Source organism: Centruroides sculpturatus, unplaced genomic scaffold (genome assembly GCF_000671375.1).
Source record: "Centruroides sculpturatus isolate CEXI.00-Female unplaced genomic scaffold, Cexi_2.0 scaffold94, whole genome shotgun sequence".
NCBI classification, from domain to species: domain Eukaryota; kingdom Metazoa; phylum Arthropoda; class Arachnida; order Scorpiones; family Buthidae; genus Centruroides; species Centruroides sculpturatus.
In genome coordinates, this window is record NW_019384400.1 from 502014 (window position 1) to 517682 (window position 15669).

Consider the following 15669-nt stretch of genomic DNA (forward strand, 5'->3'; position numbering starts at 1 on the left):
AAGGGAAGGCTCTGACCCAAAAAAGTTTTGGAACAGGAGAGGTATGATAATTCTGATAGATGAAAGGCAGATGTCAACCACACCATTAACTTCTTATATAATCCAATTGTTTGATGTGTTTTAACACACACCATTGATTAAGATCTTAAGGCTGCCAACTTTATGGTTTATTAATAAACCAAAAATTGTCCATGGAAGTAAAATCTAGATCAATAGTACACTACATATACATAATTTTACATCTTCACATATCTTGACTATTCATCTTGTAGGAATGAATCAATACTCAATTATATGATGAAAGATTAATCTATAAAGCATTCAGGATTTAATTTTCAATATTTTCCTGTTTTCATCTGAATACTTCATTTCCATTCTTTTAATAGTCCTGTATTTCTATCTTTACATGGATGTCATAATTGAATTTTTCCACTACATTCCAGTCTTGATTTTCCAAAAATCAACTTCAGAGTATTAATTTCAGAAATTAGAAAGGTTTTTATGTAATAATGATTAATGATGATCTAAAGGCTCACTATTAAGCTGTTATCTGAAAGGGTTATGCTCTAATTATATTGAATAACTTATGTTCTACTGTACAGAAATAGAGCTATAAAAATGTCCCTAACTAGTTTGTTTTTAGGTTCATTTCAAAAGAATTTTTAAATTTAACAAATTAAACTTACCCTGTCTCTAATCTTTAGATCAATTCCATTATTTAGTTTTCTTTTATCGCCAAATTTAGAAAACTTGTGGTTATCGTCAATGCAGAATTTGAATTCCGTTATTTCTTTGCCCCATAGTGTTTTAAAGTTTATTAATTATTATACATGTATTTACACGTACTTAATGTGGTTAAAATAATAAAACGTTTACGAGTTACGGCCGAGCTAGTAAAAAGCACCGATTCCCTTTAAATAAACTGGATTAAAATTGACTTCGGATAGGGTGATTATTTGATTTGCGTCTTTTAAATAATTTCTTAAAAAATTAATTATAGTGATTTTATTAGATTAAAAATCAATTTTTGGCAAAATTTGTATAATTTACAACAACAAACTCTTCTCTTTACAACAAGATTTATTCATTCTCCCATATAACCCCAGATTAGTTATACATGACAACAGCCACACAATTGTGGATATAGACATGCATCAGTTAAAAAAAACAAAGGAAAAAACAGTTTACAGTACATATTATCAGCAAAACAGACTACAGCCATGTCTGTAAGCAAGCCATCAAAATATATAAAATATATCAAAAATATATAATTCTGTGACACAGTACTATTGCCATGTATGTCAAATATGGGAACAGCAATTGAATGTCAAATCTGTCACTACAACTAGGAACTCTTAACTACAAATATCTGCGATGTTTACTACAATAAATGGTCGTGATGTGGATGAACAGGTGCTGATTTTAATGTTATTTTAAAATTTGAAGATAAAATAAAAACAAGAGTACAAGCACCATTTTTTTTTTTGTTTGACTGCGATATATGCTCTCTGCATAAAATGCATTTTGTGCCAAAGAGTATAATTATATTCGTAAACGGTTTTGCCCAAAGACGACTGTTTTTCGTTTTAATAATCTCTTTGCCATTAAAAAAAAGAATTAAGCTCAACAACTTTTGGTAAAAATATGCTCGATATGTCTATGCTTTTTGAAACGATTCGAAAAGCAAACGGGAGAATTTGCTCCGCTCGCAATCGTATGATACACTTTCGGAGTATATTAGTCGTTTAAAAACTGAATGGCAAATATAATTACGAGAAAACAATATTGGTTTGAAGAACGACACGACAGTTAAAAAATTTCTTGACATTTTAAAAACATTGAAAAAAAGTTCCTGTGTTAAAAATGAATTTCGGTAGCTGCCATTTCAGACTAGATCAGAAAAATGGACAAAATTTAAAAACTGATCACACTGCTAATTTAACAGTTGTTTGTGCACAGAGCACAATCGTTTTGGCACCGTTCTTTACATTGTACTTCATATTTAGCTTAAGTACTGTTACAATTTAAAAAAATTCATTTAACAATGTTAAAGGTATGCTGAAAATGACTAACTAATATGTAAAGGGCTTGATATGTCCAGTTGTAAGTTTTTGATGTCTAAAATTTTTTTATTTATTTCTAAGAGACTAGATGACATTTTATTCTGTAATAAATTCTAGGATACTGTTAAAAGATTTTTCAAGTTCAAACTTATGAGTAATTGATCGAACGTCGAGAGCTCGGAGTATTTTCCATCAACATTTATTCATTTGCAATATAAAAATCAAATAATTAAGTATTTCGTAAAGAGAGTTTATAAAACTTGAGTATACTTCTGAATATGGCATATTAAAAGGTACTTTTAAGTTTATGTATGAAGATTTAGAGGACATTAATGAGCAAAACTGCACAGCTAATTTAAACAGTAAGAATTGAGGAATATCAAAATGTTTGTATTAACTGTGCAACAATGATTAGATGAAACTTTATTAAGGACAGATGATACATAGAATATCACAGTTTCATTATTATAAAGAAAATGTTTGAACAGTCATCTTAATAATAATAAAGTTAATGTCATTTTCAGCTCACCTTCTACAATTTAACAGTTAAATCAAAAGGCATAAAAAAATGTCAAAATGACAAAGTTTTTAAGTACAAATAAAATTTAAAAAAGAAGAAAATCTTGTTTTTTTTCTTAAAATAAACATTCCAGATCAAAACACTTATTGCTGCTATAATATGAGGTAGGGAAAAATGACACCTCACATATTAGCATACAACTTCAAATAAAAATTACTTTCTAAAATCAAAAATTACATTTGGAGGTGGGAAGAGGAAAGCCCACTTGGTATAACTTGCATAAAAAATGCTAAGGAAGAAGCAACCATTTTTTTTTCTTCCTTGACATATTAAAACAGCACAAAATTACAACCATACAATTATTTACACAGTACATATTTTTCAATGTGATGAATAAAATAAATGGCACACGGTTCTGGGAACAACTTGGATGGCAGGAATAAATGATGGCAGGTAGCGATAACAAAAAGGCAAGGTCAGGCGTTGGCTAGTCGCTACGTTTTTGTGTGTGTCGTCCTCCACGTACGGCGAGTGCAGAAACGAAAAATATCGGCGATATGGCACCAACTACAAATGTCTTTGTTTCGACAAACACGAACAGAAACCTAAACCTTGCCTATCTTCAATATCAAATGCACCAAAATGTTTATGATACAGTTGTCTTGGGATATCTAAGCAACCAAAAATATCCGGTTGCATTGAGCAATAAACAGCTAAACTACATCCACACAGGTCAACAGAAACAGACCCATGTATACATCAACAACTGAACAACTGAAGATATATGAGCACTGTAGATTACTACTGTATATATATATTTATATATTTACAATCAATGTCTGTACAAAATTGATTCACCGTTTTCAAGATGTTTATATATATATACAATTTTATTAGCTTTGCTTCACTATGACCACTCTATTTACTATGATGCTGACATTAAGCCAATGAACAACTGATGCAAGCTCTTAAAAATATCTTTCCTTCATATACATAGGCTTTTGCAATTAAATTTCTGGAAAGTTCTCGACAAGTTCCATTCTAACAAATATGCCGGCATTAACATTTAACAACAAATTCTTGATGCCATTTTGCTTTGTTTTATAAAATTTCAATGTCACTTGGGACCAAAAAAGTTCTGTCCTGTACTCATACTGTTTTGTGAACTTCCACGAGTATTAGTTGCATAAAGCTGTTGTTGAAAATTGTGGAATTGAACTGCATAGTTAGGATCAGCAGTTGTTGGTCCACAAAACGGTGATTGTTTGTAACTAAAAGAGTGTCCCATTGACGGTGGTAATGGTTGGCTAGCCTCTGGTGGCATGCCCGCTGGTGATAACTGTTTGTTACCATACATTGCTGGGCCCTGAGAACCAATTCCTATAATGTTTCCAGGTAAACCACTTGGTTGACCACCGTGCCGTCCAAATATGGGCGATTCTCGTCCTCCAATCTTTAAAATACTGGGATACATTTGATTAACACCTTGTGGAATTGGTCCTGGTGCAGGACTTCTCATACCCATTGCTCCAACTGCCATATTCATTGCTCTTTGACCACCCATAATTGACTGACCTGGTACCATACCACTTGGTGGAGTTGGAGGTAAAGAAGCAGCCATATTATTTACATTTTGAGTATTATTGCTTCCATTTGGAAAGTACTGAAGATTATGTGTGGGAACTTTATTATCTAAATTAGTAAGAGGGGTGGCAAATCTCTGAAGGAAGTCCAAACTTGGAGGTCTTGCGGGAGGAGGAGCTGTGCTCTGTGGCCTAGCTGGTAAGTATTGAATTGTGTTTGGTGCATTTGCTTTAACGTGAATGTTTGTGCTATTAAATGGTGTGACTGCACCAGGTGCACGCGTCATCATGACTGGACTCATTGAAGCAACAGCTGAATTCATAGTCCTTTGACCAGCAACTGACTGACTGGAAAAAGGCTGTACATGAGAGTTTCCATGCAAAGAGGCCATAGCCATGTTTACAGAAGCACTTTTGGGCGATACAGTACTATGCATTATAGGATGATTAGTCGTTACTGATGAACTTATTGTTTGGGTTCCAGATCCTGGATTAATCTGTTGAGACATCATACCTGGACTTGGATTCATTGGAGGTATATGAATATTTGGATTATAGGCTGATGTTGTAACATTTTGAATATTCAATTGTTGAATGGACATTGTAGCATTTACATATGTGTTATTAACAGTCTGTGGACCTGTACCCATATTGTGAGCCATCTGATTGGCAATGTTATATGAAGGTTGTCCTTCTTGTTGATGTATCCCCTGCATAGATTGCATATTTGTATGAAAATTTACCATATTTGGCTGATTGTTAGCAGTAGCATTTGTCACTTGCATATTTGACAAATTCATTGATGTTGTCATCATATTTTGTGAGGGATGAACATTACTTGCCGTAGTCACCAGAGGGCCAGAATTCTCACTCATTGCAGCCATTGATGCAATAGGATCAAAATGTGTTAATCGCTGGGAATTATTTGCTTGTTGATGAAGTCCAGATGCAATAGTCCCACTATTATATGATTGTCCATTACCACCTGGACCTGGCCCTATTACATCTGTAGAAATTTTATTTGCAGGAGTTATATCAAATGGAGGAGCCATTTTCTGCAAACTCTGCAAATGAGAGTGGCCAGTTTCTGGACCAAAACATGCACCTGAAGGCATCATGGGTTGACCAGGTCCGCAAGGCATTCCATGTCCAGGTTCACCACATGGCATAACAGCTCCAAACTGTTGATGAGTTGGCATGTTGTTATTGCCTCCTATATGTGGTGTAGGAATTCTTGGATTTATCATTTCTAGGTTTGAACCGTGAGGACTTGGACCACGAAACCTTTGAATAGGTTCCATTGTTGGTGTATTGCCAGGAAATCTCATTGGATTATCCATTGCCGTAGCAGGTAATTGCAAAGAACCACACCTTGGACCATGATTAACTGAACCAACAAATCTTTGAGATGGATTATCCATTACAGATGGATGCATTTGATTTGATCCAAGCATTCTAGATAAACCATTAAAGTTTTGATTTTGAGATCCAGAAAATCTTTGAACTGGACCTTCTAGCTGTTGAGGTTGTGAATTTGATCCAACTAAACGGTGACCATTTTCAATTGCAGTATTCATTTGTGGACTTGGCAAAGAAAATCGCCGAGGTCCTCCTTCTATATTTCCTTGTCCTGAGCTATTGAAGTGCGTGGGAAGATTTTCCTGAGTAGTATCCATATTTGATGAAAATGGACCATTAAAATTGGAGAAAGAACCTTGAGAACTGTCTGGTGTAGGAAACGGTTGAGGATGAGATGATGGACTCATATCTATGGTATTACTTGTAATTCTGTAAATAAAAAATAAATAAATCTAACATCAATGAATAGGTAAAACATTCATTTACAAATGAAATCTAAATAGTATTAATGTAATCAACTGAATTTATTGATGATAAATAACTACACAATACACTGTAATCTGAAGTTGTTATATAATTTGGAAAAGATTGAGTTCATGTGATATAAATAGCAATAGTCACCAGAGGCACGAGTTTGTTTTAAAATTTATATTTTGTTCTATTCAGTTACATTCCATTACCTGATGATGTTCATTGTAGATGAATGAAAACATTTGTAGTAGTAAAATTACATATTTTAAACTATTTTTTTGGGTATTTGTCTGATATTGCTGTTAGATATGACCAGATTGACTTGAGGCATTAATCAAGAATTATTAAATGACTGACTGAATAGTTGTTATAAGATTTTACTGATTGATTATGTAGCTAAAGATACATTGGTACCTTGATATAAAAGCCCTTCAGATACTCTAGTACAGAAAGTCCTAGAAAATTACTCACAGTATCAATTGATATAACATTATAATTAGCAACACAAATCTCAGGACGCTAATCATACATACAATTCTTAAGGAAATTGATTAACTTGACCATTAACAACACAAACTCTCACTTCTAAAACAACTTAAGACCAAGAATGAATAATATTAGGGTAAAAATGCCACATAAATAAAATAGTGTAATGCCAATTTATCCTACTCCATTCCTGAAAATCTCTCATAAATTGAATCTTGTAAACAGAGATGATGTATTCTATTATTATGGTTAAAATTTTTATCTTGTTTTGACATAATCCACTAACCCAACGTGCTCCAAATGACAATAAAGTATTACTAAACACCTATTTACGTACCAACTAATGATTATTGTAAAAAAGTATTGATTAGACTATTAATCAATATAAAACAAACTAATGTAGAATGAAAAAAAATATATATATATATAAGAAAAATACACACAAGTTATTAGTTATTTGTTTATATAATGGTAAAAAAACAAAAGTTAATAAGAGCCAGAACAGAGCCAAACAACATCGTTTAAAACAATAAAATTGTAATCACCGATAAAAGGATCTATAATTTAGAGATTAAATTCACATCATAATAAAAAGCATTATTCCTAGAAAATGAAGACACAATGCAAATAAAATGGTTTCTATTTAAATCTATTGATCGTAATGATATGCTACATAATAGACAACTAGACATGGCTCCTATATACACAGTGTATGTATTAGAAGACATATTATGTAGCAAAATTTTGTACGAATCAGTTTTCCCAATCCCTGTCATTTGATAAGCATCTTCTTAAATTAGACTGTGTTTTAGCCATTTGTCCACACTTACCCTGCTTTTTGAAACAACAATTCTAATGGTAAAGATAGTGTTTTTAGCTTTGACAAATTTTTGTATGCATTCTAGATATAGGATACAGAGAATGTAAACCTCTTTAATTAAGAAAACTGTACTCAAAATTGAAAGAAAATTAAGTTGAATAACCCACATTTAAAACAGTCAGCAAAATACATTTAAATTCAGTATTGTTTTCACTGTAGGTGAAAGAAAGGCTTTGCAAATCAGAGCATATGGCTGCATTTTTATAAGTTGCAGACTAAAAGGTCTTGTGTGGAATAATTAAAAGCTTTTTGTTAAAATTATGATCAACACCAAATACTAAAAACCACTTAACAGTCTTTTAATATTAACAGTATATTAATATACAGTAGAGCGTCGATTATCCGAATAAATTGGGGACTGGGGTTGCTCGAAATATCGATATTTTGGATAACCAATTATGTACAAAAAATACATTAATAATATAGTATATCCCAATAATAGTACATTAATATATCCCACATTTAAATTTTTTTCCGTTGTGTGTCGCTTCGCATAAAATTTTCATCGATGTTAAGTCTAACAAAAATTTTTATAATAATAATCGTGGCTATTGTATCATTAAAATTATTTCTTTATTTTGTACAAGCAAAATAAATATATTGAAAAATATAAAAACAAANAATCTTCAAACGATTTTTGCCTGAAGATGGACCCAGGAGGGGTCTGAAAACGTTTGTACTATTAAATTTTTTATTTCGCATCGGTTAAAGGTTCTAAGGTACGTGATATTTTGTTAAATCCGATGTGCAGACGATAATTATTAGGCAACATCTTAACAGGTTTCACTGTACTATTATAAAATGACAAAAAGCTCACTTTGAGGGTAGAGACAAGTTTTATTTTTTTAAATTTTGAATGCTAATAACAAGTAAAATATTCATTAAGAGATATGATACATGACCCCTTTTATGTCTTCACCCTGTCAACCTTTAAGAACCAAAATTTAATAGTATTAATGTCCCTTTATATGCAAGCTACAGTGCCACATTTTGTTTCTTAAACTTTATCCATTCTGACATATTGTTTAATATCTCAGAACAAAAAGTAAAGAAATTAAACAAATTAGATGCCAACACATACACGTGCATGAATTTTCCCCTTTTTATTGACTTTTTCGGGGGTTTGAGAGGTCTCCAAACGTGTAGATTTGCAAAAAAACTTGGAGGGTCAAATTTGACACGATTCCAATACTTTTCTGTTTTATATACATAACAAGTTGGGAAGTAAAAAGGAGTCAAAATCGGTGCATTTTTTGACAACTCCGACTCTGCTAAAACACCAAAACTCCACGACTCCGACTCCACGGTCCTGCATATAACTTATGCAAAACCAACAAAGTAATGAGATAATTAATGTTCCTTATCCAATCCCCATGATTCCTCCACCTGGGGGGCGTTCAAATTTTCCCATAGGTGTAGTTCTAGACCTCTAGGACAAAGTTTGGACATTTCTTATAAATTTACATGGGACTTCATTAAAAAAAGCAACGACAACTGTAATTAGTAAACATACCATTCACTAATTATAATTGCATGTTTCAATGAAGCTATTCTTGTTCTTGGTAGCAATTTGCATAATTTCAGTATGGTAAGTTCTAGAACCAAATTTAAGATGTACGGAATGTCTTTTTTTACAGATCTAGTGTACAAAAATGACAATTAATCCATCCTGTGTAATGTTGCATACATACCAAACAAATTAATCTTTAAGTGGTCTAATTGCAAAAACTTTAATAAGCTGTAACTTCTTTAATACTTGTATTGTGCAGATATTTTAGTGTATGACTGTATTCTTAATTATCTTTCACTTGATATCATTATATAATTAAAACTGTTAGTTATTCCAAGTGAACTTTCCTTGTAAAATAAAAAAAAATTTATGTATAAGAAGAATTCAAACTATAATTAAAAATTCCTAAATGTCAATTATGTCTCATTTAAGAATTATTTGCATTTTGTTGTAACTGCGCATTACAATCAATCAGATGTATTTGATGATACATACAGTTTAATATTCTTAAAACTCAATTTAAAATATTGAACAAATATTGTTATGTTAATTCTAGAAATTATAATCATAAGTTTTTCTACATTAAAACATTTAAAAACTAAATTCAACAAATGACCTATTTATTTTTTTAATTAAGAGAAAAGTTTCATAATAATATAAATACCTCAAGAAATCTTTTTGTTCCTGGCTGAGAACAATGAAAAGCAATGATAGAAGGAAACTGTCCTGTAAGAACTGAATCTGATGCTCTATTGGCAAGACTTGTTGAAAATACAAATATTTGACTTTGTTGTTGCATGTACTGAGTCTCCATTGGAACAGTGGATTTGTTGAGCATGTTGCTTGGCAACGGTTGGACGGAGGATGAGGAGCCAGATGGTCCTGTTGACCCAACCATGTTGGACATAGCAGACACAGGAGGCAACTCCCCTAAAAATGATCATTTTTTAAAATACTACGTCAAAATAAAGTATAGAATAGTAATAATTTAATGTTTTTATAATTATTATTAATAAATTAAAATTAATTCCGAATTATTGCTTGATTACACTGGGTTATAATAAGATACTATTTAATAATTAAATGCCAAGCAATTTAACCTAGAAGTAGGATTAGACACCATCTCTTGATAAGTTTATTAATTATAATTAAATTAACATTTAATAATTAATCTAGAAAGTTCTGGAAGAAAGAATCTAAAGAAACTTGATATTTAAATGTTAAATAGTATCCTTATTATAGCCCAACGTAGTATGGCAATCATTTGGTATTAATCTAAAAATTGCGTTAATAGATGTATAAACATCTGTTTGTTAATATGAAATTTAAAATATGCTTAATTCTGGAAAACAAAGTTTATTAAGTAATATTTTCAGTTTTATTATTTTAAGCCATTTTCGGCTTACAACTGACTTATATAGAACAACTTAGAAAAACTATTTACCTGTTTTGTAATTTAAAATATGCTAATATTAAAACCAAATGATTTTCAGAAAATTTTTTAATATGTATGATTTAAATTTACATCTATAGCAAAAAATTTTAAATCATATATATGAAAAAATATTCTTAAATTAATTTAAAATATAATGGAAGGAAAGATCAATCCAGAGCAAGACTCAAACCTGCAATTTCTGCTCATTACACAACCTGTACTTCCATTAGACTTTTGCTTCCAGACCACTCAATTTAGAAGATATAATATAACCATACAGGTTACTTGCCATGCCAACTTGAACTTTTACCTTGGTGTATATATATTTATAATTACATATAAAACCAAGTCATCATCAGTCAGTGTGATGAGTGACCTGTATGAATATATCTTCTAAATTAACTGGTTCTGAAGTTAAGATCAGACAAAGATTTGGACTACTGTCTGACTAAAGAGAGAATTTTCAGTCTAATATGTAAAAAGAAAATTGTATTCAGAAGCAGTTTAGTTAATGCAAGAACACTGAACATCTTTGTTAGCTGAAGTATTCATATGACATCTAAAATATATCATAAGTATAAAGCAAACAATAACATTCTAAATAAGGCAAAAAAAATGTTTGCCAAGATATATAACAACCTACATCAAAAAACTTAACTGGCTGCATATTGTAAATTAACAAAAATAAATTCTTTCATAATGTACCATTTTTATGATTGGCCATTCATTTTCACTTGTTTAGAAGTATGACATTATTAAGTAATTTATTAATTTATACAATTTACGGTAAAACCTCTCTTTGTGACCTCTGATTTGTCTCTATCTCCAATATGTGACCATGTGTGTTTGGTTCCTTCCATATAAATCAGCCTTGAATATGTGACCGTTTGCACAAGTCAAGGCATGCAGTTACTTCAAATACAACTTTTTGTCATACGGAGCTGTTTTTTTTTTTTGTTGTTTCCAGGCAATGGTGAATTAAGAACTTTTAAGGTCTCTTGATACATCAGATTGGAAGCCCTCTAAATAAATTCTATATCAAACTAATAATGTCTTATGTAGTCTTAGAATTATTTATAAGTTATGATATACAATTATAATGGTAAAACTGCTTTACTCTGTTTCCAGAAATACTATTATAATTAGGCAATAGTCAATGAAATGTAATTTCTATACAGTAATAAGGGTATTAGGGTGGCTAGGTTATCAGCCATCTAATCCTCTTATTACTGTAGAGAATTGCATTCATTAAGCAATCATAAATTTCAGCATGAATTCTTTAATAAGTAATGTTTGGCCTTATTCAAAAGCATTCATAAGGTTACAGTACTATGAATATCAAAGACCCTCACAAAATATCTATGGAAATGTTCTGCGAGTGTCTTTGATATTTGAAAAAGTAACTTTATCATAAACAAACTACTACTAACACTTAGTCTTTTTTAACTTGCTTAAAATATCTTAAATTTTGAATATCCTTCTTGTCTTCATAAATTGTCATAAATTCTAAAATTATAAGTATGTTGTATGTTAAAATAAAGGTTATAAATAACACCCCTGTGCCCACCACCCATACGCGACACTTCATTTTCCTCAATAGTGGTCACAAATGAGACTTTACTGTACATTCATGTATTACATTTGAAAAGTAAATAAATTCTTACCCAATCCACTGCTACCGACAGATGGTGGAGCATTTTCTTTGTTGCTATTAAGTGAATTATCACCAGGATTGTCATGCTGAATATTTCCTAAAATGCAAAAATTTTTACATTTATAAATGTATGTTAATAGATAACTATTAAATCATTTTCAGGAATAAATATTTTATAAACAACTTTAAAGTATTTTTATTCAAGATTTATCAACACTAAGAACAAAAGTTTNATACTTTAGAAGTTAATCTAGTATCAAAAACATTCGATTCAGCACGACACAGTCCGACTGGAACACTTTCGATTGATCAGCATTCAGATAACACTGAACAACAATGATTTTGTTTTGGGCTCAAAATTTGCATATTCTTATGTATTTTCATCTGCTGAATTCAAAAATCACTATAAAAATGATCGATTAGGTCTTGCTTTGGAGCAGCGGTTCCCAACCAGTGGTCCACAAGAGCTAAAATATGGTCCATAAAAGATTTAAAATTTTTATTCACTTTAAATTATAATTTAAAATGAATAAAAATTTTAAATCTTTTACAGACCATATTTTAGCTCTTGCATTTATGTAATCTAAATAATACAAAATATACGAGAAAGGTTTTATAGTAAAATTTGTAAAAAATGTTATTACAAAATAATGCATCTTCAATTATTTCAAATTTTCGTTGGCATTTTTCCTGTAAAACTCCTCAGATCAGCATATAATAAAACTACACTCTATTATAGAATATATATTTATGCAAACATGACAGCCCTCCTTGACTCAATCATGCTGAGCACAAGCGGAAAATATGTGGCAATCTAAAAGTCATCGTTGTACTCTTAGGAATGCAGCTGGGGTACACTAAATACTGTTGCTTTTTATGTATGTGGGACGGTAGGGATAGGAAATCACATTACATTCAAGCGGATTGGCCTGCAAGAAATCTTGACTCTACCAAGAAAAATATCATTGCCGAGCCTCTCGTGGACCCAAAAGATGTTCTTCTTCCACCCCTTCATATCAAGCTGAGTTTAATGAAAACTTTTGCCAAAAGTATGAACCAGAAAGAACAGGCATTTAAGTACTTAAGAGCCAAATTTCCTAGATTGAGTGATGCAAAGGTTAAGGAAGGTATTTTTGTTGGGCCACAAATTTGAAAACTTGTAAAAGGATCCTGTGTTTGACCAAGTTTTGGAGGGAAAAGAAAAGGAAGCTTGGGAAGGCTTCCCAAGCTTCCTTTTCTTAATTCTTTTGTTGCATAAGAATTCCTTTTCGTGAATTCTTAGGCAACAAAAGAGACGATAACTACACTCAGTTGGTGACAATACTTTTGGAAAAATATCATCAACTCGGATGCAACATGTCCCTCAAAATCCATTTTCTCCATTCCCACCTAGATGTGGAGCTGTCAGTGATGAACATGGGGAAAGATTCCACCAGGATATTTCTGTATTGGAACAAAGATATCATGGCCATTGGAATGAAGCAATGCTTGCGGATTACTGCTGGTCTGTGTGTAGGAATGCCCCAGAACTCACAAGAGGCAAGCCAAAAGAAAACAATCTCATGAAGTCACCACATGATTCTCTTTGCACCGAACCACCTGCCAGGTATTCTTCTATTAATTTAGAATTCTTAGAATGTTACTGTAATTTAAAAAAAAATTCAAAAGCACTTTAAATGTTGTTAGCATATGTAATTAAAATGTATCGTTTTCTCTTATGCTGTTAAAATCACCTATTGTATACCACAGAAACTAGAGCTAATAAAAATTTTTCGTTGTCATATTCAATTTTCTCACCCCAAAATTAGTAAGATTTCACTCATGAAATAAAGGAAACGTTCAAAAACGTTTTTTTTTGTTGTCTAGTGTAATCGATGCTCTACTGTATGCTTAAAAAAACCTTTTATTGGTCATGTCAGAGATGTACCCAGGATCTAAACTAGAGTAGGGTAACTCATATTAGTTTTGAGGAAGTAGGGAGGGGGAGAGTGAGATTTCACGACAGATGGCTCTAGTCTAGTCACGATATTCATTATTCAAACTGATACTAAATTGATACATCTGTGTGTCAATTACTACACTTTAATTTTTCTTCTAGGGAGGATCAGCTGCTCCTCCTTGTTCCTTGCTGGGTATGCCCTTGGGTCATGTTTTTCAAGACTGGGGATGGGAATGGTGGGACTGGAGACACCTCCACAATATATATATCACTATAGTACATTTACACACACAACCAAATGTAGAATTTAATCAAAAGGTATGTTTATTGGATTTTCAGATAGAAAAGATAGTGGGGTGGAGCAACCCCTTAATCATTACTAAAATGCATTGTGATCAGACTTAGATATGTTCTCATACTTCAACTTTCTTAATTAGAAATGGGTGAAATTTGAAATATAAGATTTGAGGACATGATACAAATCAAGTTAAATAAAAATATTTAAAAAAGGATACAATAGTCTTTTGCTTTCTTTTCAATTAAAAATTTTATAGTTATATAAATGAAGTTTAAAAAGTTTACAAATTGTAGTTCATTTGGATCATCCCTTGCTAACAGGAAATCATCTACATATTTAATATATAAATGAAAAATTTAAGAATCAAAGTGCCATAAACACCTTTTATTCAATGGCTTTTTAAAATGCAACATATTTTATTTTATCTAATTCAGTTTGTAGAAGATCAAATATAATTTAAAATTAAGAGTTTAATGTTCAATATCTTTATGTTCCAAGTGCCTACTAAAAAACGAAATTGTATCATCAAAAGTAGAGTTAAATATATTTTAACCTGAAACTTTCAGTTGTTTTTCTTTCTTATTTGGCATTTATAATACATATTTTGTATTTAAAATTTCATTAAATAGTGATTTGAAAGCTCAACTGTCAAGATTTTTAAACAATATTACCAAAACTAAATATGGAATTAAAAGGTAAACTAATTTTTTGGATGACTAAATCATAGTTAAACAAATGATGAATTATCAATAGATAGAACGACAAAATATCTTAATAGATGTAACACTGCATTAAAATTCTTTTATGGAAATATTTTTTAAATAAAAAATTCAGAAAAAGTATTAATGACAGATTTAACTGTTTTACTTAATAACATCAAAAGTGAATATATTAATAATATTTACAATTAACTGAACTCTAGAAAAATTTTAATTAATACATATTTTGTAATTCAATCTATAGTGGGTAATTATAAATGTTAATTATAATTATGTATTCGTGGAAACTGAGTCTTAATTAAGGAATAAGAAAAGTAAAAGTTGTCCTCTAGTTTATATTAAAAAATAAAATTATTGTACTTACACGTTTGGAGATACCAAATCTAAATCCCTGAGGCTAGTATTAGGCTGCTTTTGAATGGTTAATTCTTGTCCATCAAATGCATTTAAATATTGAATTTGCTGAGGAGATGGCACCGGCATTAAACTTGGTTCTTTGTGCGGTAAATTTCCTTGAGTATTTGAACAGTCAGTCAGAGGTTTCTGGCCATTCGATGTCTGATTGCAAGAGATGTGACGACCAAACATCCCATCGCCTAAAAAAAAAATTTATACACGATTAAGTAATTATAACATTTACATGAGATGATCTAAGAGTAACTTTACAAAGTCTACAGTTTAAAAACCAAAGCATGGTCAAGTAACTACAATGTAAGTAGTTAATAATGACCCATATATCACACCTGTAACCA

The 15669-nt window shown here is 31.1% G+C and overlaps 1 protein-coding gene across 2 annotated transcripts in view; it reads right to left on the reverse strand.

Annotated features, from left to right (window-relative positions):
- Positions 1-3202: 3202 nt before the first annotated feature.
- Positions 3203-15669, reverse strand: part of LOC111618625 (protein BCL9 homolog) — a 208512-nt gene continuing 196045 nt past the window's right edge. For both annotated transcript variants that reach the window (XM_023360181.1, XM_023360180.1), the window contains 2 exons: positions 15282-15513; positions 3203-5954 (listed from right to left, as the gene is read on the reverse strand). In XM_023360181.1, coding sequence (XP_023215949.1) covers positions 3701-5954; positions 15282-15513 — 2486 coding nt within the window. In that variant the 3' untranslated portion in view covers positions 3203-3700. The remainder of the gene's footprint in view (positions 5955-15281; positions 15514-15669) is intronic.